Source organism: Zootoca vivipara, chromosome 16 (assembly GCF_965207765.1).
Source record: "Zootoca vivipara chromosome 16, rZooViv2.hap1.1, whole genome shotgun sequence".
In the NCBI taxonomy this organism is placed as follows: domain Eukaryota; kingdom Metazoa; phylum Chordata; class Lepidosauria; order Squamata; family Lacertidae; genus Zootoca; species Zootoca vivipara.
In genome coordinates, this window is record NC_142599.1 from 502,860 (window position 1) to 525,068 (window position 22,209).

At 50.2% G+C, this 22,209-nt stretch overlaps 2 protein-coding genes across 3 annotated transcripts; both read right to left on the reverse strand.

Moving 5' to 3' along the window:
• Positions 1 to 230: 230 nt before the first annotated feature.
• LOC148683064 (claudin-4-like) lies at positions 231 to 1,650 on the reverse strand. The gene is made up of 2 exons (XM_088659269.1): positions 1,547 to 1,650; positions 231 to 1,302 (listed from the first exon to the last, which is right to left on the reverse strand). The coding sequence occupies exon 2, from the start codon at positions 1,299 to 1,301 to the stop codon at positions 324 to 326; it is 978 nt and encodes a 325-aa protein (XP_088515395.1). The 5' UTR covers position 1,302; positions 1,547 to 1,650; the 3' UTR covers positions 231 to 323.
• Positions 1,651 to 9,637: 7,987 nt separating this feature from the next.
• Positions 9,638 to 21,815, reverse strand: CRYBB1 (crystallin beta B1). 2 transcript variants are annotated; one of them, XM_088660117.1, is made up of 5 exons: positions 21,584 to 21,815; positions 19,591 to 19,709; positions 14,978 to 15,110; positions 14,635 to 14,780; positions 9,638 to 10,022 (listed from the first exon to the last, which is right to left on the reverse strand). In XM_088660117.1, the coding sequence occupies exons 1-5, from the start codon at positions 21,716 to 21,718 to the stop codon at positions 9,842 to 9,844; spliced, it is 714 nt and encodes a 237-aa protein (XP_088516243.1). In that variant the 5' UTR covers positions 21,719 to 21,815; the 3' UTR covers positions 9,638 to 9,841. The 2 variants fall into 2 exon arrangements, with proteins under 2 accessions (XP_088516243.1, XP_034954635.3); XM_035098744.3 differs by having other exon boundaries at positions 9,659 to 10,022; positions 14,635 to 14,777.
• Between the last annotated feature and the right edge of the window lie 394 nt (positions 21,816 to 22,209).

Consider the following 22,209-nt stretch of genomic DNA (forward strand, 5'->3'; position numbering starts at 1 on the left):
CCTGGTTTTCAACATTGCGATATATCACCGCCAAATATCACGATATATCCCGATATATATCTGCAGCTACGGCAAACCTTGCCACGCCTCCCCATGGTGGCAGAGGGACACACCATACTTCCCCACAGTGGTGGAGGCCTTAAAATGTAAGGAAGTAGAAGATTTAATAAAAAATATTAAATAAACTGTCAGTAGAATCTGCAGCGAAATAAGCACTCCAGCATAAGTGTGCGATGAGATAACATTCTTTTTATTGCTAAAAGAGACATAGCATAAAATAAATACCTAAATATAACAGTTTTATACTTTTCATTTATTCCCCCCTATTTATAGTTAACCCTATGGTGGGATACAGAAACATTCACAACGTCCCATGCTACTATTTTAAAAAAGCCAGTCACAGGCCTGGAACCATTCCTTAGCCATATTCCTAACGACTCTGGCATGGTTTCCATTTTAATATGACTTTGGTATCGCCACCAAATAGTGGGTTTTTCTTCTTCACACTCAAGAGAGAAGTACTGCCTGCAAGTCTTCATCCTCAGTTTTGGGTATTCAGTGTCTGTAACACTTTCTGGGTCATTTTCAACTTTTTGCTTGGAAGTGTTTATTTCCCTCATTTTCCAAAAATATTTTTCACCCAGAACCAGTGTTCCACTTATCAGCTGGGAAGCTGCCGCTATAAATCCAATATAGATAGAAATTCCAGCCCGTTGTTCTGTTGGAAGGGGAGGCACCCCCCAAACCTCAGGAAACTGAATTCCTTCGTTTGTTAATATAGAACGAAGATTCCACAAAATGGAAATAAGTACGCATGTACCCGCTCCAAAGATCATCATTGCTCCAATTGAAAAGAAGGTAGCAATGAAATTCTCGGCTTTTCCCGGCTCAAATATGTATTTAAATAGCGCAAAGGCCATGCACAGAACGGTCGCTGCATTGGCAACTGAGGCCAAGGGCATCAAGTCCTGGGCCATGAGGATTTCAGCTGGTAGGGTCTCCTCATCATTTAAGCGTACGCATACCGTGTTAATTTTCTCTTTTGTAATGCTTTGCATGGAACAGGAGCTCCAGATGCCAATGACCACAGTGCCCTGTTGGTTGCTGCCCATGACCTGCCAGACTCTCCATTCAGGGTTGGCAGATGACCAGATGCTCATTACGCAGCCCAGAACAGCCAGGACAAAGGCACCTAGTTGCATGCAGGAGACCCTGCACAGCAGTCGGACTGGGAAGGAGCCGTGATGCCCCTGGGGTGGAATTTCAGCTTCACTAGTAGGAAGTCTTGCGATGGAATGCATGCTGGAGAAAAACACAGACAAAAGATAACCGTTAGATACTTAGGCACAGTATCATATGGACATCTCCTAAAGTTTGAGCTAATAGTGATGTCAGGCATGATCCCACCAAAGTTATGCATTCTACCCTGGAAAGAAAGTTTGGTGCAGCAGGACAAAAGGAAATTTTAAAAAGTCTATTTGTTCCTATCTGAGAAAACTCTGCTATGTTGGTGGGGAACTGAGGAGCGCTGCATATATGCACCTACGTCAAATAAATCAGTTCTTCAATCAGTTTTTTTCCAGGGCAAGGAATTTCTCCAGGTCTCTCTCTTCCAGTGTCTGACGTAAGAGAAGAGTGAGGCTGCTCTGAGCGCCGTAGCAACTGCTCCTTGGAGTTCTGAGGCAGTTAGAATGCAGCTTGCTTTGAACGCTCGGAACAACACAAATCATAACTCCAGGGTACTGGTCGTTTGGAACATTTGGCAACTGCTTGGAGGCAGTATGCATTCAAATACCAGTGCGATTCTGCAACCTTTAAAAGACACTTTTTTGTGAGATGTAAGCTTATGCAAAGATTGAATACAAAATGTGGAAATAAACACCCCAGCTGCCAGTTCCAAAGGAATGAGCAAGCAAGATTTGAAATAAACTAATACACAAATAAACAAATATTTAGTTGTTTCCATTGGGTTTGAACACCACTTTGAATTACAGCAACTTTATTCAATAGTACTGGTGGATCTGACTAGTCCAGTTTCCCTTTTCTAAAAATGAAAAGTTTTATAAAACCTCTATGGGGACAGGCAAGTATTATCTCCATATTAGTCTGGCAGAGGTGTGGAGACGTCTAGTACTGTGAAATAATGAACATGCTCATAGGGATTTCTTCCCTTGTAAAACGTGGGACTGGAAATATCCAGCAATCCCAATCCAAACCCCTGAATGGGAGACCGCCCTCAGCGGCGGAGCAAGCCGATTGGGCGCCTGGGGCGGTGAGCGTGCCCTGCACCCAGGGGTAGGGCCAGCTGCCCATGGGGACGGGGCCAGCTGCTTGCGGGGCGGGAGGCAGGACGCTCCGTGGGGCCTCCGGGGCGTCTGCCTGCCTCCTCCCACTTAGCCACCCTACAGCTGAGGGAGAGGTGGCGGATGGACTGTTTGGGGCAGTGCGGAAGATGCGGGCACCCAACCCACCGCCCCTCTGTATGGATAACAATTTTGCAGTGTTGTACAGGGAAATCTGTTACTAAATACCTGTGGTCTTCTGTCAAAGTCATTCCTAGCTGTAAATCACTGTGGGAAAACTGTAAGGGGCAGAATTGTATTTATGGCAGCAATAAAAACTGGAACTTAGTTCCAGCACTTCTCAGGTTGGCACTGTTGCCATTATAAGAGAGCAAGGAAGACGATCGTTGTGAGTTCCAGCACTTCTTTTTCTAGAAAAATAGCACAGAGTTTGTACCTTAGGCGTGGGCTGAGTGCCCCGTTTGCCATCCTTACTCTTCTTGATGTTCCAATTAATCCTTTTTGAGCTGAATCTCAGTCTTGGGTCATGCATGAACCCACCCCCACTTCATATGCTATTCTAAAGATCTCCCCACAAAGGACACAATCCAAAGACTAATACCGGTAAATCTGGTTCTTTTGTCAGTATAAAAGTTACACAGTAGTAACACACGCAGTGCAACTTCTAACTCTTCACTACCACACAGATCCACAGTTTGCATATGGTGGAGGAAAACACTGCTTTGCAAGCTGTGCAAGCTTTTGGGAGGCAGAGATGCAAGAGGGCATCAGAGGAGGGAGGGAGGGAGGGAAAGAAAGAGGGTTAGAGGCCAGTGTTGGCCACAGCACCCCTCACCATCATTCAAGGCACCCCAGGGGGCCACGGCACACTGGTTGAAAACCACTGAGATACACAATTGGAAGTTTATTCCTTTATTGGCAAAGCACTTGACTACATCAGTTCCTAAGGTGCAAGAATTACATGCACTGCTCCTGCTAAATAGCTAGCTAGGCATCTTTTTTTTATACTTGTGCTCTGACCCAGGCAGTTGGACCAACAGCTCCATCAGCACATTTAAACCCTCCCTTCTGGCATAGTGTGCACAGGAAACTGGCAACTTCTCGTGTGTAGCTCTTGCCATGTTAAACCCCTCCTCATCTTTGGAGACAGTGGGGTAGGGGGTGGAGGAGATTCTAATGGCCAGACTCTGTCTCTTCCCCCTCTGCACCTTCGTGCAACTCTACCCCTGCCTCCCCTTCTCCTATCTCTGACTGCCCAGACTCTTCGTCTTCCTTCTGCCTCATGGGTGGCAACAAACCCCACAATTTACTGGCCCCTTCCCCTGGACCAGGGTCCCCAAAATAAGGCCCGGGAGCCGGATGCGGCCCAATCGCCTTTTAAATCGGGCCTGTGGACGGTCCGGGAATCAGCATGTTTTTACATGAGTATAATATGTCCTTTTATTTAAAATGCATCTCTGGGTTATTTGTGGGGCATAGGAATTCGTTCATATTTTTTCCCCAAAATTTAGTGCGGCCCCCCACAAGGTCTGAGGGACAGTGGACCAGCCCCCTGCTGAAAAAGTTTGCTGACCCCTGCTCTACACCTTTCTCAGCGAAAACCTACTCTTTAGCTCTCAACTGGAACAAATAGCAATTGCAGAAAACCAAGATTGCTGTTTGTTTCAATTGAGCTTTAAAAAGCAGGTTTTCACAGGGAAAGCTCTGGAGCAAAAGAAAAAGAAAAAAAGAGAGGGAGCAGGGTGCTCGGAAATGGACCTTTAAGGCACAGACTTGTGCCTGGAAAGAGCAGGGCAAAAAATCAGTGTAGATGAGCCCTGAGTTGTAGCATCACAATCAGACCTGAAGGTTTTTTAAATAAATAAATAAACAAACAAACACACACACACACACACACACACACACACACACACACACACACGGTTTGCATCTCAGGCTGATCCCTGAGGACTTTAAATGATCAGGTACTGTACTCTGTTTTTCTTGAGGGAGGGTGAAAGGCCATTGACCTCAATGCTGGACAAAGAAGAAAAGTGGTCTTCAGAGCCCCCCCAGGCAACTGGTATTCAAGGTCCGTCTGCCTCCTGTACTGGGAAGAGTGCACAGCCTTGTGGTGATTGCTTTTCACAAGCTTCTATTCCATGGACTGGTCTATTTCTCTTATGAACCCATTTACGCTGGTGGGCATCACCACAGCTTGCCTGAACCTGGCATTAGAAACTAAATTGGACCCTATCTTTCCAGGGGGTGGAGGAGGGGAGGTTTCAGGTAAGCCCCGCCCTGCATAATCGACCACATGATGCGGTGTGCACACAGCAATGCCCATCAATTGGGGGGGGGTCTCAAATATTTTATTATGGGGGCCAAAGACCCCTCAGCCCCCAGGATTTGACTCCTATGGGCAGTCAGTTATGGTCCCCGGGCTTTTCGAGAGGCCCCTGCAATGAACAAGAGCCAGAGGAGAGCAGGCGCTGGCAACACCCACAGATGCAAGAACCCTTGAGAGTACTTAGAAGTCAAAAGGGCCTCATTCCAAGTAGAGAAACAGCTTGAAAAAGCAGCAGAGCAACAACAACGACAAAGAAATATTTCTCCACATCTATGTGGAACGTCTCAAATAATAACTGAGGGCATACTACTAATCTTTCAGCTCCTAGAGATGGAGGCTTTTCCACTCCTAAACATGCCAGAGCCTGTTCTCCTGGTCTCCTTCCCAGGGCTTTTTAAATCAGTCTCCTGGGTGAGGTTTGCCAGGGTTCCACTCTGTTTTGCACATTTTCCCATACCATTCCAGAGAGGAGAGACTTTAGTCAAGGCTTTACGATCACTGCACCCCCCTGCTAAAAGCTCTCAGGGTTTCTGACACTGAGGTTGGACAGGCAGCACATTAAACACCTGATGGGAACCTGGCCCACATGGAAAAATGCTTGACTCCTCAGGCAAGGACTCCCCAGGAATCAAGGTCTTCTTGGCAGGGCCGGAGTGTCCATAGAGGCGAGCTAGGCAGCTGCCTAGGGCGCCATCATCTGGGGCACTGCCAGCCTGCCCCCCGCCCCCCGCTCACCCGCTGCTCACTGCTTTCCCTCCTGCTGCTGCTTGCTGCAGAGGCACTTCCCTGCAATGCCCTGCAGGGGGCGCAGGGCCGCGCCGCACGATGGAGCAGGTGGGGAAACCTGAGCGCGCGCCCTGCGCAGCAATGACAGCGCCGCCCTGCCGCCAGAGCACCATGAGCCCGCTCCCCGGTGCTCGCTCCCTTTCCACAAGGTGTGCCCAGGAAGAGGCGCACCCCGCGCACCCCGCGACCCAGGCACCGGCGCCTTTGCCCTCCCCTGGGCGCCATGGCTTACGCCGCGAGGAGGAGAGCTGAGGGGGCGGCGGTGGCACCCCCCCTCCCCAGTCACAACGGTGGCGATGACAGGCCGGGGGTCCTCCGAGTGCAGCCTCGCCCTCTTGCCAGAGAAAGCCCCGCAAGGGCGCACGAGGCGGCCGGGCAGAGGCGCAGCGCCGGGGGCTCTGCGGTGGAGGCGGCAGGCTCAGCTGCGCGCCTCCAGCTCCGCAGCCTGCTGCTTGTCACCCGGGGTTCGGAGAAGCACTTCGCTGCTCCTCTCCAAACCCCGGGTCCTGTCCTTGCTGTCAGCTGCAGAGGTGGCGGGAGAGGGACGAGTGCGAGAAAGGAGCCCTTTCTCGCCGCTGCCTGGTCCCCCCGCCGTCCACCTCTCGCAAAACCGCTGTCTAGGCCGGGGGGGGGGGCAGAAGGTGATCTCGCCTAGGGCGCCAAAAATCCTAGCACCGGCCTTGCTTCTTGGCCTCCAGCTCAGACACCTGCAGTTCTGGCCTGGAAAAGCTGCTGGAACAAGGTCTCTGTTGCAGCTCTGCACTCTGCATGCCCTGGGTGGCCTGTGTTATAAGAATTTTAAGGTCTCTGATATATAATAAATGGTCATAAATGTACGAGGCAAACACGTACATCTATATATACATATATACTGTATATAAATGTAACATGTCCATGTTCTAGTTACAGGTAGGTAGCCGTTTTGGTCTGACGTAGTTGAAACAAAATAAAAAAATTCCTTCCAGCAGCACCGTAGAGACCAACTAAGTTTGTCATTGGTATGAGCTTTTGTGTGCATGCACACTTTTTCAGATACTTTTTCAGATAAGAATCCAATGTCTTTATTCAGACCTGGTCTCTCCATGGTTTTAAGCCTGGTAATGAGTTGCAATTCAGCAACTTCTCTTTCCAGTCTGTTTCTGAAATTTTTCTGTAATAAGACAGCTACTTTGAGATCTTGTATAGAATGTCCTGGGAGATTGAAGTGTTCTCCTACTGGTTTCTCTGTCTTGTGATTCCTGATGTCCATGTCCGAAACCACTTGACCAATTACATTCAAATTTGGACACAACGTTCCAGTCCAACATGTGAGTGTTTGCATAAACTTAGATTACACAGATGTGACACCTGTCACAGGTAAAAACATGATTTTGTGAAAAAATAATAGCGCCCTCCAGTGGAAGTCAAAGGAACAGATGCCATTTGTGTAGTATCACCCCACCCCACCCACCCCTTCCTCCTCCTCCTCCTCCCTCACCAGGCTGGGCCTCGAAAGCTAGGCTAGGCCCCGAAGTCACCTCCGCCGACTCCGGCAACGACAGGAGAGCCAGGCCGGGCCCCGCCGCCACTACCGCACCACCACCACCACCGTTGTCTCCGGAGTCAGCCTGTGCCCTGAACCCAGCTCTGCCACCTCCTCCGCTGCCTCGAAAGCCAGGCCAGGCCCCAAGCCGCCTCCGCCAGACCCCTCCACTGCTATCCACGCCGCCTCGAGAGCCACGCCGGGCCTCGAAAGCCAGGCTCTCACCCACCGGAATCTGCCGGGGGAACTGGACAGAGCCTCCCCACAGGGCCGGCTCGCCCATTGATTCTAGTGGTGCGGGGCGCTCAGGGGGCGCTGAGGGGCGCCCCAGGAAGTGGGGGAGCTGCGCGGCAGCCTCCCTTTTCCCTCTGCCAGCCGCGCCGCTCAGGGGAGAGCAGGGAGGTAAGCGAGCTGAGCAGGAGCACTAGGACCCTGTTCTGCTCTGCAGTGCCCACCTTCCGGCGCTTGTCGGCGAAGGGGAGCACCAGTCACGGCATGGCCCGCGTGGCTTCTTGCCAGCGCTGCTGATCCTGCTTGCTCAGCCGACATGCTTGCCTGCTATTTTTTGGAAGCAGACCTGGCAACCCTACTATCATATCACCCCTTAACCTTCTCTTCTCCCGGCTAAACATGCCCAGCTCCCTAAGCCGTTCCTCATAAGGCATTGTTTCCAGGCCTTTGACCATTTTGGTTGCCCTCCTCTGGACACGTTCCAGCTTGTCAGTATCCTTCTTGAACTGTGGTGCCCAGAACTGGACACAGTAGGGGAAAGTGGGGCACGTTGAGCCATGGGGCACATTGATCCTTTCCATTTTAAAACCGTACTTTAGCTTTTATACAAAGTTTGTGGCAACACTACAACAACAACAGTGATACTACATACTGTCATTGTGTTTGGGTTTGGGTTTTCAAAGAAGTTTAAACAAAAATCCAGATTTGTTAAATTAGGTAAGCTTTAGTAAAAAAATTATATGTATTGTCAACCATTATATGTATTGTCAACCAGCTCTAAAAGTTGTAAAGGTAGCTGAAATATCTTTTCATTTATGTGATCATAGTTAAGATAGCTGTAGTATGTCCTAAATATTTGTCATGGCTGCCAGCCTGTTTTGCTTAAAATAGATTTATGTCTTAAATGGTGATGTGGGGCACATTGATCCAATTGGAAATGGGGTACATTGAGCATGGATCAATGTACCCCATGGAAAATACCATTCATAGTTTATTAGTTTTTGTGTTATATTCTGTTAGTTTACAATTCTTCAAATGTGTAAATTAATAAATGTATATGTCTCGTAACAATAGTTAAATAAGTTAAAGAGGGAAACTTTGTTATCATGAAGATTTTAGGAAAAACCAGTTTCCCATTACTGTATGTTGCTGAAGTTATCGGAACTGATGAATATGGGTACTTCATTGTAAAATTTCTAAAACGTGTTCTGTCCAAAGTGAATGAGTGGCCCAAGTTCACTCCCTCTTCTGAAGCTTTGATTCCTTTTGAGGATATTGTAAAATTGTTGCCTAAACCACTCTGCTTCGGAGGAACTGCTCGTGCTTCTAAGATGGTAACATTTCCATGTTTACTTAATGAGTGCAAGTTGAAGTGATGCTGACTCTGAACTTTGAGATATTTTTGAAACTCTTTTGGAAGTTTATACTGTGTAGTAAAAATGCCTTCTTTGCTCTTAAATTGGAATGGCTCAATGTGCCCCAAATGAAGGATCAATGTGCCCCACTATTGGGGCACATTGATCCATTATTTTGAAATAATTAAATGTGATTTTTTGTCATTTTATTCCATCAAATCTTCAAGGGGGTTGTTCCACAACAGATCAGCACTTTTTAAATATATTGTCATGAACACATCTGCCCAAAGTAGAGAGACAGGCACAGCATGAGTTACGGTAGGAAGCAGCCAGCAGCAGGAAAGCTTACATTTCTCTCAGACAGCTGGGAGCAGTCGGCTGCCTACTCCCCCTCCCCCTGACACCGAAAGGAATGCAGATAAGACGCTAGCAGAGGGTGGAATGGAGAGAAGCCACCAACTCGCTCAAGAGGCTCAGAAAGGTGGGGGGGGGCATTTCCTCACCAGAAGAGGAGGCAATTAATCCCATGAGCCCAAGGAGTAGACAGGAAACAAACCCAGAAACGTCAGGGTCATAGGTTCAGGATATTCTGCAGAAGCAGGAAGAACTCCTCAGAAGGGTCAACTGAATCATAAGGTACGGAAGCTCTGATAGAGCATCCGAGGCTGATTGTTTGTTTTGCAATAAATATTCCAGCCAATTATGACTTGTGTGTTGTGTTATCAAGACGGCAGCCTGGGCTCCTGACATTACACACAACACACAACACACACACACACACACACCACACCACACCACACCACACCACACCACACCACACCACACTCTACTACTACATTACAGATTTTGATTAAAATTGTATGGTATATAAATTAATTAATTAAATAATATGGGGGTGAAAATTAGGGAAATGTTATATACATAGGTGATGCACTTTTTAAAGCAATTTTTAAAGCAAAGTGAACTCAGGTCTTCTGGGTCCCCTCCAGGATGGGTGCTCTAAAGCTGAATCTTCATTAATTTCATAGTAGATTCGCCCCTGTGGTGAACCATCACAATCCCAGACCTAAATCCCAATGGGACATGGTAGAAACACACACACACATTTTTTCATCCTCTTCTTGACTATATTTTAGTTTGGATAACTACACAAATTTTGTTCACCAAGTGCAATGTACAAGGGGAAGGTTCGGTGAACACAAAAGGGAAGCGCTGCTCTTGCTTGTAGCAGGTCCCTCAGGGGGAGGCAGTGTCTTCTCCTCCACCTGCTCCACCAAACTTCTCATGTTCTCTGCCGGCTGCTAGAGGGGGTCGCTCAGTTTGAGGGGCTCCCGGCTGGAAGGAAGCAGCCTTGGGGGTCCCACAGCATGTCACGGATGCGCCGGATGGACTGGATCTGCGGCTGGGAGGCGGCCCACTCGTTCCAGTGTGCAAAGTCTCCTCTCTCAAAGAGATACTGGTAGCCCCGATAGCCAGGGTACTGGTAGCCCACCCAGCTGTGGGGGGAACAAGGAGAAGGCTGGCATCAGTAAACACAGCGCGGAGAAGGTGCCCAGCTATCTCTTGCCCAGGGCTCAGCTGCCCACAGGGCAGCCAAGGTAGGGCGATTAAAAATTCATCCCAAAGCAAGACAGATCATAGGGATCCAGTGCAGTTGTGGGAGGCTGTGGTCTGCAGGAAGAACTTTCTGAGGATAAGAACTGTTTGACTGTAGAACAGAGAGCTTTGGAAGGCTGTGGCCTCTCCTTCCTTGGAAGTTTTTTATCAGAGGTTGGATGGTCGTCTGTTATGGATGCTTTAGATGAGATTCCTACCTTGCAGGGGGTTGGACTAGAGGACCCTCGGGGTCCCTTCCATCTCTACCATTCTATGATTCTGCGATTCAGACTTTTCAAAACTGAGAACCACCTTCAGCCCAAACATGCATTTGGGAGGATCCACGTCTTAGTTTTGTGCTGCCTGTTTGTGTGGTGGTGGGTGTTAGGGAATTTTATAGGGGGGGGGCACCCAAACGAGGCTTCATTTGGGAATCAAGTTTGGCACTAATGCCCTCAAGGGGACCCCATTTGATCCTACAACACCACTCTAGTATCGCACCAACACGAACCCCCTCAAGATCAAGCCCTGAGTAATAAAGGCTCCCTTTCCTACCCTTTCTCTGTTGCCTGAGACTCTATGTAACCATATTTCTTTATGAATGAATATCGTGTATCTGTATTTCTATATGAAACCCCCTTTTGCGACTCTGGCCAAGGGCTCTCAGGGATGCTGGGAACAGCCATAATCCTTTAAGCGAGAGGTCAGGTAGCCAGGGTGGTGCTCCTCTGCATATCCATAATCCATTCAGGTACTATCTCCTGCCATTCCCAACCCTCCGAAGCCAGAGGCAATACTCACACCTGGACCCATTGTTTTCCCCCACCAGGTACTCAAGGATCCCCTCCCAGATACTTACTGGTACTTGCTTAACAATGTCCTGGGACATAGTGCATTGTTACCTTATGCTAATCCTGCTTACCTCCTGTTTACCTGTATGCTAATGCCCCTTGCACCTTCCCCTTTTCTGACGTTTTACCCTGTCACAAGTGATGTATGTATGATGCTTTCAATGTGCATTATGGGATGGTGGTGGGAAGTTTTAAAAGTTCTTGCAGCCCTGTTCATGGTGTTCAGTCTGGCATTGAACCTGCTGCGCAGTAATAAACCTTGCTGTTTGCTCTGGATCGTGGCTGGACTCCTTCCTTTTATACTCCGCAACGACCACAGGCCCTTGCCTGATGAGCTGGGTGGCTGAGCATTCTCGCACCCAGAATTTTGCCCTAACAGTGGGGATGCTAGTGCTGCTGTTTTACCCACAAGGAAAGCCCTGCAACAGAATCAGGCCAAAAGGCAACATCCTGCTCCCCACAACTGCCAGCCAGATGCCCCTGGGAAGCCCAGAAGCCCAAGCTCTCCCCTGCTTGTACCCAGGAACTGAGATTCAGAGATAAAGTGTCTCTGCACATGGAGGCTCCGTCTCACCATCATGATGACTAAGACTCACTGACATACAGACTCCCCCTCCTCTTTCCCCATGCATTTGTCTAGTCCCCATTATATTGCTACTTCAGTTATTGACAATCCCTCTTATCTTGCAGTTCCAAAAAATAATGTTGTGTTGTGTGGGAAGGATTTCCTTGGTCTCGCCCAAATCTCCTGCCCATCAGTTTCACTGGCCCGAGCAGGATGAGAGAGGGAGGAAAAATCCTCTTTACTTTGTGGGAGCAACAGAGGCAGATTCCCCTCCTTAGGGAAATACGCCACCCAAAGCTCATTTGAACACGAGTAGTGTGGGATAACAACCTTCATATAACCAACATGCTTAATCCTAATTAATGCATGAAGGGGTTAATGCCATAGAGTAAGCCAGGGGTCCCCAGACTTACCGCGCGGCGGGCCGGTGCCCGCCGCGCCGACCGCGCGGTGGGCCGGAGGGCAGGGGAGTGCGCGCGCAGCGGGCCGGAGGGCGGGGGAGTGCGCGCCCGTGCGCATGCGCACACGCACACGGGCGGGGGAAAAATCGCAGAAAATCGCTTGTGCGCATGCGTATGGGCCTCCCCCGACCCGGAAGTGCACAGAAATGACCTCTTCCGGGTCGGGAGAGGCCCATACGCATGCGCACAAAGGATTTTCGGCAATTTTTTGCCGATTTTTTAGATCGTCGCTGCGCCGCGCGCCGTGAGAGCGGGTGGCGGCAGCGGGCGGCGGGGGTCGTCGCGGGCCGGATTGGAAGGCCGATTGGGCCGCATCCGGCCCGGGGGCCGTAGTTTGGGGACCCCTGGAGTAAGCTGTCTTGCCAGGCTTAGCTACTGTATATTCCGGCACATAAGACGACTGGGCGCATAAGACGACCCCCAATTTTTCCTGTTAAAATATAGAGTTTGGGATATACTTGCCGTATAAGAAATACGACCCGGCGTATTAGACGACCCCCGACTTTTGAGAAGATTTTCCTGGGGTAAAAAGTAGTCTTATACGCAGGAATATACAGTAAGTCACTTCCCCTCACCTTGGGAAAAAGGTACCAGTAGTCAAGCCTATAGTTCACCCTCCATCTACCTGAGAAGCTTAGCATGTAGAGATCTGAGCTGCTTGCTCCAAGCTCAGACCTCATGGCTCTTACAAACCACTCTTCAATTCCTATACCAATAATTTAGGAACTTTCACCACTGTAACTAAACCAAGTTTTACTGCCTGTGCAACTTTCCTGAATGCTGTATGGAAAAAGCACATAAATCTGACAATTGGAGAGTTGGTAAGTAAACCGTTTTTACTTACAAACTGTTTTAAACTTACCAAGCATGTGGTCTTTTTCTATGTTGGGGTAAGAGGGGCATATTATGGAACTCGCAAGGGTATTTTTTAAAGGTCTAATAGCCTATATTTGCACTGCATATATTGTGATTTTAAATCTTTGCTGGGGTTCTCTCACCAAAGAGTACTTGCCCCTGGACGATGCCAGCCCCACATCCCTGGCCAGGGAGGAGAGGCGTTTAGAGGGGTTGGGAGCTGGGGGCACTGTCATACAGTGGTTCCGCACCTTCCTCCTGGGCCGTGTTCAGAAAGTGGTGGTGGGGGGTGAGTGTTCAGACCCCTGGGCTCTCACTTGTGGGGTGCCTCAGGGTTCTGTCCTCTCCCCCATGCTTTTTAACATCTACATGCAGCTGCTGGGAGAGATCATCAGGGGGTTTGGGCTGGGTGTTCATCAGTATGCGGATGATACCCAGCTCTATCTCTCTTTCAAATCAGAACCAGTGAAGGCGGTGAAGGTCCTGTGTGAGTGCCTGGAGGTGGTTGGAAGATGGATGGCGGTTAACAGATTGAGGTTGAATCCTGACAAGACAGAAGTACTGTTTGTGGGGGACAGGAGGCGGGCAGGAGTGGAGGACTCCCTCGTCCTGAATGGGGTAATTGTGCCCCTGAAGGACCAGGTGCGCAGCCTGGGAGTCATTTTGGACTCACAGCTGTCCATGGAGGCACAGGTCAATTCTGTGTCCAGGGTGGCTGTCTATCAGCTCCATCTGGTACATAGGCTGAGACCCTACCTGCCCGCAGACTGTCTCGCCAGAGTGGTGCATGCTCTTGTTATCTCCTGCTTGGACTACTGCAATGTGCTCCATGTGGGGCTACCTTTAAAGGTGACCCGGAAACTGCGATTAATCCAGAATGCGGCAGCTAGACTAGTAACTGGGAGTGGCCGCCGGGACCACATAACACCGGTCCTGAGAGATCTACACTGGCTCCCAGTATGTTTCCGAGCACAATTCAAAGTGTTGGTGTTGACCTTTAAAGCCCTAAACGGCCTCGGTCCTGTATACCTGAAGGAGCGTCTCCACCCCCACCATTCAGCCCGGACACTGAGATCCAGCACTGAGGGCCTTCTGGCAGTTCCCTCATTGTGAGAAGTGAGGTTACAGGGAACCAGACAGAGGGCCTTCTCGGTAGTGGCACCTTCCATCAGATGTCAAGGAAATAAGCAGCTATCTTAATTGTAAAAGACATCTGAAGGCAGCCCTGTTTAGGGCAGCTTTTAGTATTTAATGCTGTATTGTTTTAATATTCGATTGGGAGCCACCCAGAGTGGCTGGGGAGACTCAGCCAGATGGGCGGGGTATAAATAAATTATTATTATTATTATTATTATTATTATTATTATTATTATTATTATCCTGGATCTTGGCACCTAGGAAATTCTTTTTATATCTGTTTTTTCCTTGCCACTAAGAAGTGGAGTGTTTAGCATTCGGAACTCACCATTCCCTGACAGGATCTGTGGTTCATGCCAGGGGCTGCCATGTCCAAGGGCATGGCTGCAGCCCAAACCCTTTCTTCTCCAAGAGGAATACAGTATATGAAGCCTTAGACCAAGTCAGACCATTGGCCCATCGAGCTCAGAATGGCCTACACTGACTGGCAGAGGCCCCCCACAGAGGAAGTCTCTCCCAGCCCTGCCAAAGATGCTGCCAGGAATTGAACCTGGGGTCTTCTGCACAAGCTACGGAGCTTTCCCAAAGAGGAATGGCAGCCATTGATTCAGAGGGAAGCGGTCAGATCCAGGCTCTGACTTACATTCCACTGGGCACCTTCACGCTGCCCAGACGCCCACAGAAACCGTGGGCCCAGAGAGTTGGCACATCGTCCTCCTGGATCTCCATCTTGTTTCCCCTGAAGTTGGCACTTTCAAAGAGGAGGATCTTCTGCTCTTGGGCCTCCTGCTGAGAGAGAGAGGGTGCCAAATGAAGGTGAGCGGGGGGCGGGGGCCATCAACCGCTCCTTTTCCTCACCCCACAGGTTCCTAGGCCACAGCAAGAGGTGGCAGAATGAGATTGCGAGGGAGGAAGAGGTCTGGGAGTGGGGGCCCTCAGCAGATGCCCAAAGGCACTACGCTGCACGATGCCAGGCCTGGACTCACCATTCTCACGGGGCGCAGGGAGCGGAAGCAGTCGCTGCGGCAGCTGCTGGACCAGGTGTCCCATCGGGGGTACTCGCCCTTCTCCAGAATGAACATTTCGCCACGCAGGTTGCACTGCTCAAAGGCCACCCAGCTGAGGGCAGCGTGCAAAGGAAGGTGCGTCCGGAGGATGGAGGATATTGGCAGCCACAAGACAGAAAGACGGAGGGTGACTGGATGCAGCAGAGCAGCCGTGACTTGGCAGTCAGCATTTCAAGACCTCCTCCCCTCCCACATGCAGAACCCAGCTAGAGTGGCAGCCAAATCTTTCTCCAGCAGTCCAGAGGGCAAGGGTCCCACTTGGGAGTCAGAGAGCAGCACTGCACAGCTCTGTCTTCCAAGGCTTTATAACACACACACACACACACACACACACACACACACACACACACACACACCATTTGCAACCTGCTTCCATCTCAACCTCCTTCCTCCAATACAGGCAAGTAGGTGGTTGGTTGGTTGGTTTTACAGGCTCGAATTGCTGCGAACAGGGGCGGACAAAGGCGTTCCGGCACCCGGGGTGGCACTGTGGGCGTGCACCCGGGAGTGGGGCATCGCCGCACACGACACATGCAGCGTATGCAGCAGCTCCGCACATGCATGCTACGCAGCGGAGCCGCCAGCAAACCGCCCAAGCGCTGTACCATAGGGGGTTGCAGCCGCTGCGGGGTTTTAAGGCCACGTGGGAGCCTGTATGGCCTTTTATGGCGCTCAGAGAACCCCCAGGCTCCGCGCCCGGCCCCTCCCCTCCCGTGCCACTCTATTGGGTGGCATGTGAAGCAGCCAATGGAGCCCCGCCTCACCCTCCAGGGGCCTGGCGAGGCTCCGTTGGCTGCTTCACATGCCACTCAACAGAGTGGTGGATGGCGACAACATCGGTGGCGCCTCCGCAATGGCGGTTGTGGCAGCAGCGGCTGTTGTCGGTGGAGGTGGGGGGCGCTGAAGTGATGCCCCCTTGAGTGGAACCCGGGGTGGACCGCCCCATCACCACCACCACCTGGCTACGCCCCTGGATGCGAATGGTCACTCCGAGGGGTAAACTGCAGGTCTGTGGGTCTGCTTCTGCCACTGGGATTGCTACAAACCTTGGGCAGTTGGGCTCAGACTCTGTCCTTGGAGAAGGATCTTTTGCAGTGGCCAGTCGATTCCTGGAAGCTTTTTGACAGCCCCCCCCCACCTCCCCTTCCCACCCAGCTTTGCTGGCTCCTCTTTCTCCCTGCTCCTGAGCGTTTTCCTTTGCCAGCCTCTCTGTCTCCTGGGTTGCTAGGAGCTGCTTTGGATCCATGTGTCCCTCGGCTGACCTTCCATCCCTGGATTTTCCTTCTGGGAAGCCTCCCTGCTCTGTACAGTGGTACCTCGGGTTAAGAACTTTGCTTCAGGATGAGAACAGAAATCGTGCTCCGGTGGCGGGCAGCAGCGAGAGGCCCCATTAGCTAAAGTGGTGCTTCAGGTTAAGAACAGTTTCAGGTGAAGAACACACCTCCGGAACAAATTAAGTTCTTAACCCGAGTTACCACTGTAATTGGAAGAATATCATAGCCACTTTGCCTTGCTGTGATTCGGGCTTCTCTGGGCACTCTCTCACTTCTGCCAGCAAGAAGCTGCACCTCAGTGCATGGGCGTACCCAGCAAGGGGCAGGGGGGCAGCTCCCCCCAGAAGCAAAAAAAAATTACTGTCTTTTACGGCCCATAACCTGCACGTTTTCCCTCTGAAAACTGAAGGGGAAAAGTCGCTGCGGATTATGGAAATTGGGCTGTTTCCACCCCCTCCGCGGCTGCAGCCAGCGACAGGAAGGTGGGGAGGGCAAGAAGCAGCCTGAAATCGGGCTGTTTTCGCCCCCTCTGTGGCTGCAGCCAGCGACAGGAACGTGGGACGGGGGAGGAGCAGCCTGAGCTGGGGGCGGAGGCGGACGGGAGCTCCATCCTTCCTTCCCCCCTCTTTCTTTCTTCCTTTTTCTCTCTCCCTCCCTTCCTTTCTCACCCCTTCCTTCCTTCCTTCCTTCCTTCCTTCCTTCCTTCCTTCCTTCCTTCCTTCCTTCCTTCCTTCTCACTCTTCCCTCCCTCCCTCTCTCTTCCCCTCTCTTGCCCCCCCCCAGTTTTGATCCTGGGTACCCCCCTGCCTCAGTGTCTGCTCTGTATCAGCCCCACCCAGCCAGCAGCAGGATGCCTCACAGTCCCACCCCAAAACAACGGGACCCCTTGCGTCACAGCTTCTTGTTACAGTTGAGAAAAATTACCTCCGGCATCAAAGGCAGGATACTGAGGAACTCAAGTGGGGAGAGCAGGGGAGCCAACTTGAGCAAAATATTTTTTAAGGGGGCGGTAAGCTCTGCCCTGCATAACTGATCACATGATTTGGTGCACGTACTCCATTTGAATGGCAAAGATAATCAACTAGCCCCCTCAAATATTTTAGGGGAAGGGGGGCAAAGACCCCTTGGCCCCTGGGAGTTGATTCCTGTGGGGGAGAGTACTGCTGCTATTGCCCTTGTGTCCTGCTTGTGGGTTTCCCAAAAGAGGGATCTGGCTGGGTACTGTAAGAGCAAGATGGTGGGCTAGATCCCCCCCCCCCAAAGGCCTCATCCAGCTCCAGGGCTCTTCTTGGGTGCATTGCAGGGGTTGAACTAGATGACTCTTGGGGTCCCTTCCAACTCTTTATTTCTATGATTCAAGTGGGTTGTGCCACGTATCAGATAGAATACCGCTGTCTGTCCCTCCTATTAGCAGACTTAACTTCCATTTCTTCTGCTCTGGAGTCCAACTTCCTGATGTTACATTTGCTGTGACTCATTTTAGCTTTGCTGGGATTCCTTAAGCATTACCGGCAAAAGTAATAATAATAATAATAATAATAATAATAATAATAATAATAATAATAATAATTTATTATGCCCACCTGGGCGGGCCTCCCCATCCACTCTGGATGGCTAGTAAACAGTTGAAAGTCAAGGCTGCTGGCTGAAAGCAAAGCATTTCTTGCAAATCAGCTCAGCTCAAAATGTGAGAACTCCTTGTCAGGTCATAGTTCCCATTCCTGTGATATGCCCAAGGAAGCAGAGAAGTCTAGATTAGAATGAGAATGTGTTCTTATATTATGTTAGAAGCTTCCCAGTGTGGCTGGGGCAACCCAGTCAGATGGGCAGGGTATATACCGTAAGATAATAATAATAATAATAATAATAATAATAATAATAATAATAATAATAATAATGCCTTTAAAGCATGGCAAAGTGGAGCATCCTCACTCCCACCAGAGGAAGCAATGGCCAGCAACTCTGATGTCTTGGAAAGAGTACTGGAAAAATGGATGGAGGAGAGAGCTATCAAGGTCTTCTGGGCCCCAGGGCTGGTCCACTGGAGGCAGTAACACAGGCTTCCCCAAACTGTGGCCTTCCAGATGTTTTGGCCTACAACTCCCATGATCCCTAGCTAACAAGACCAGTGGTCGGGGAAGCTGGGAATTGTAGTCCAAAACATCTGGAGGGCCGAAGTTTGGGGATGCCTGCAGTAACACTTCTGAATATCACCAGTCACTGGAAACTGTCAGAAGGAGACTGGTCTTGCACTTGGGCTCTGCTTGTGGGCTTCCCATCATAGCTGCCAAGTTATCCCTTATTTTAAGGGATTTTCCCTTATGCTGAATAGGCTTCCTCGCGAGAAAAGGGAAAACTTGGCAGCTATGCTTCCCATAATAAGCATCTGGCTTGCCACTGTGAAAACAGGATGTTGGACCAGATGGGCCACGGGCCTGATCCAGCAGGCTCTTCTTCTGGCCATATGTTTGGAGGTATAAAATGGCTGTAAAAGGAGACTTTGTGCTTGCTTTGGGGGCGTCCATTTTTGCTTGTCTTAACCAAAGGCATTCATTTTGTTCTCCCTTTCACTCCCACCTGTAGATTAGCATGCCTCCAAGGCTTCATCCAATTTTGCATGATTACTGTGTATTTAGATGCATAATTCCCCATTGCATTCAAGTGAGTTTACTTCGAGGTGAGTGTGCACAATGGACCCTCTCACCATGAGCTCTTCTCTACCGCTTCCTTACCAAAAAAGCCTAGGTTGCTGCAATCTGGCACCCACTTACCGGGGAGTAAGCCCTATAAACCATAAAGAGACTTACTTTTGAGCAAACATGTCTAACGAGTAGTAGAATCTGCAGAAAATAGCTTACATGGAGTACCTTATTTCAAGCAGAGAAAGGGAAGGGTGTGTGTATCCTGATGTCCAAATAGCTCCCTTATCAACCCCAACTCTGATTTCATTCATTGATTAGAAACACTAAAACATAGCATAGCTGCCAAGTTTTCCCTTTTCTCACGAGGAAGCCTATTCAGCATAAGGGAAAATCCCTTTAAAAAAGGGATAACTTGGCAGCTATGACATAGCAGCCTGCCTGGCTCATCTCACATAAAATAGGGGAGAGGTCTTATGTTGCTTCCTTGTTTTCTTTCTAGGAGGGTAGAGATTTACTTTTAAAAGAAGAAGGAAGGAAGCGAATCCCCTGGGACTCCTATTGGCTATAGAGCCCAGCACATCCCCGCCTCCAGCACTTGCCTCTCAAGATCACTTACGGTCCAGAGGTTGCCAGGACACTGCGCACCCGGTCAAATCCGTGGTCCCCCAGGTTCAGACATGCACTGGTGAACTCCATCTGCTTGCCCTGGAAGTTCTCTTGGTCAAACACAATGATCTGAAAGAAGCAATATGAAACGTCTCCTTGGGGGCATTGGGGGAGAAGCAGAAGCAGCAGTTATTAGAGGATTTGTTTCTTTATTTGCTATGCACATTTATATTCTCTCATTCCCTGAAAGGTCCCAGGGCAGGCAGCACATCTAGAGTAAAGCCCCAGTTTGGCAATGGGACACCAGAACAAAATGCATCAACAGCACAGATGTGATTACAAGAAGATCCAGCCAGAATAGGTCATTTTGCTGCCCCAAATCAAAATATGAACCCTGAGAAGTCTGTGCCACGTCGGATGGAGCCAGCTGCCAGAGGGCTACATACTGCTCCATTGACACCCTTAAGGAATGAGCACTCAGGGAGGGTGGCTCAAATGTCCAGGGATGTGGCAGAGGTGAACTCTGGAGCTGCGTGTCCCAGATTCAACTCCCTCAGCAGGGATTAAGGAACAGCATAAATCCGATTTTCATACTTTGTAGCCCTGCTGGGTTAATACAAGAACACATGCGTGTTTGTCTGCACACATGCATGCATGCACACCCAAACACATATATCCCTGGTGTGTTTGGTGAGGAAATGGCCATGTAGCGAACTTCTTCTGCCACCCTCTGTTCTTCCTGTGTTTCCGCCTCCCAGCTGCCTTATCTTCTTTTATTCCTGTCAGTTTCCAGAGCCCCCTTTCAATTTCCCATTTAATTCAGATTCTGGTAAGATGTTTCAGGGTGCCACTGCCAGGGTTGGTGCCTTTGCCTTACAGAGGAAAGACTAGTATGGTGATGCTATTTTGTACAGTTTCTATACAGAAAAAGCAAGCAGAGCATATGGGGAGGTGAATGTCAACCCTCTGATAAGGCAGCAGACCCTGGAGAAAGATGCAGCTCTTTGTGATTTTTTGCTTTTCTTTGCATCCCACTTTTTCTCCAGGGACCTCAAGAGAGCCTGCATTCCCCCCCTATACACCTTGATCCTCACAAGAACCTAGTGGGGCAGATTAGGCTGAGAGCCAAATCCCCTCCTGGCAGGCATTGGGGAGGGGGAAGGCGTTCTGGGCACAGAAGCAGAGCCTTAATGGGGGGTTGATTCTGCCCTGGTTTGTTCTGTGATGCCAGCCCACCGCTGCTGTCTGAGGGGGGATAAAAGATGACAAGAGCGAGGCGAAGCCAAACCAGTATCTTTGTGGTATAAGAAGTTACAGGATTTCAGCAGGAATTGTGGGATAGGCACTGACTAAAAGTGAAGCAGGGTGACCAGCCCAAATCTTGTGAGGGTGCAAACAGTATTGGACATGGGATTGCGCATGGCTCCCCCTGAGCATTGTGAATACAAATCACCCTGCATGCCCCATAGGAAGGATATCTAGAGGGGCCCCCAGGGGTGGAACCAGGGTCCCCCGTGGCCTCCCCAGTCCCTTCTCACAGCCGTTTTTTCAGGAGGTCCGGTGTGCTTGCCTGGGTGGGGAGAGTGAGCAGCCCTGCCTAGGGAAGCTTGTTTCCCTGTGTTTTGATACATGCTGGAAGCCGCCCAGAGTGGCTGGGGCAACCCAGTCAGATGGGAGGGAGTACAAATAAAAGGTTGTTCTTGTTATCACCTTCCTGACGCTCTGGTGGCCATTCCATTGCAGGAGAGAGAGAGAAAGCTGCAAGTGTCTCCTCCTCACCCTTCTTTCCAGTTCTGGGCTACCAGCCACTGACCTAACCAAAGGATGGGGACTGGGCTTCCAACAGGGCTCTCTTCCCCTCCCCTCCCCTCCCCTCCCCTCCCAAGACAGGCCCAGACTGGATGCAGCACCGAAGGGACAGCCATGCGCTCTGAGGGATCAGGGCCCCCTCCCCTAGTCCTGCCTCTCTGCTCAGAACTGGCACCGTCCTTCGCCCAGCTTACCCGGAAAGGTTCCGCAGAGGACTCTTCCCCCTGGCTGCTGGAATCGGGGGATGAGTTGTTGGATGGGGTGGGGCTGTCTTTTCCCTTCCTGTCCATGTCATGGCTGGGAGGGGTGCTTCTTGTGCTTTCAGACATGGCCGTGTCCGGGTAAGACCTGAAATTGTAACACCTGCTTGGTTAGAAAGCACCTTTTCAGGTGCCTACCCTACGTATTTGGAGCAGCCTCATGCCACCTCCTGTCCTTTCCTGCTGACTCCCTCTGGTTTCACAAAAGAAAAGCACTTTTTGCACACTTTTCCGCACAACTAATAATAAGCTGCCAATTAAAAGACAACTGCCATCGTCGTGGGACATCCCTACCATACTTACTGCGGGAGCATTCTGGTGAAATATGCTGTTACTTCTCCTTTCCAATATCTAACTTGTGGGGCAGAGTTTGCCACTTCCCAAAATTCATCTTGTCCTTTTGGTACTATTCTGTTTTCCACCCCTGCCTTTTGCTGCCAGTTCCTTTCTGCCCTTTCTTCAGGGCAGTGTTTGCTTTTCATCAATGCTCAGAGGAAAGAACATAGGAAGGGCCTCATGGATCAGGGCAATGGGGGACCACCTCGCGCAGCCCCCTGTTC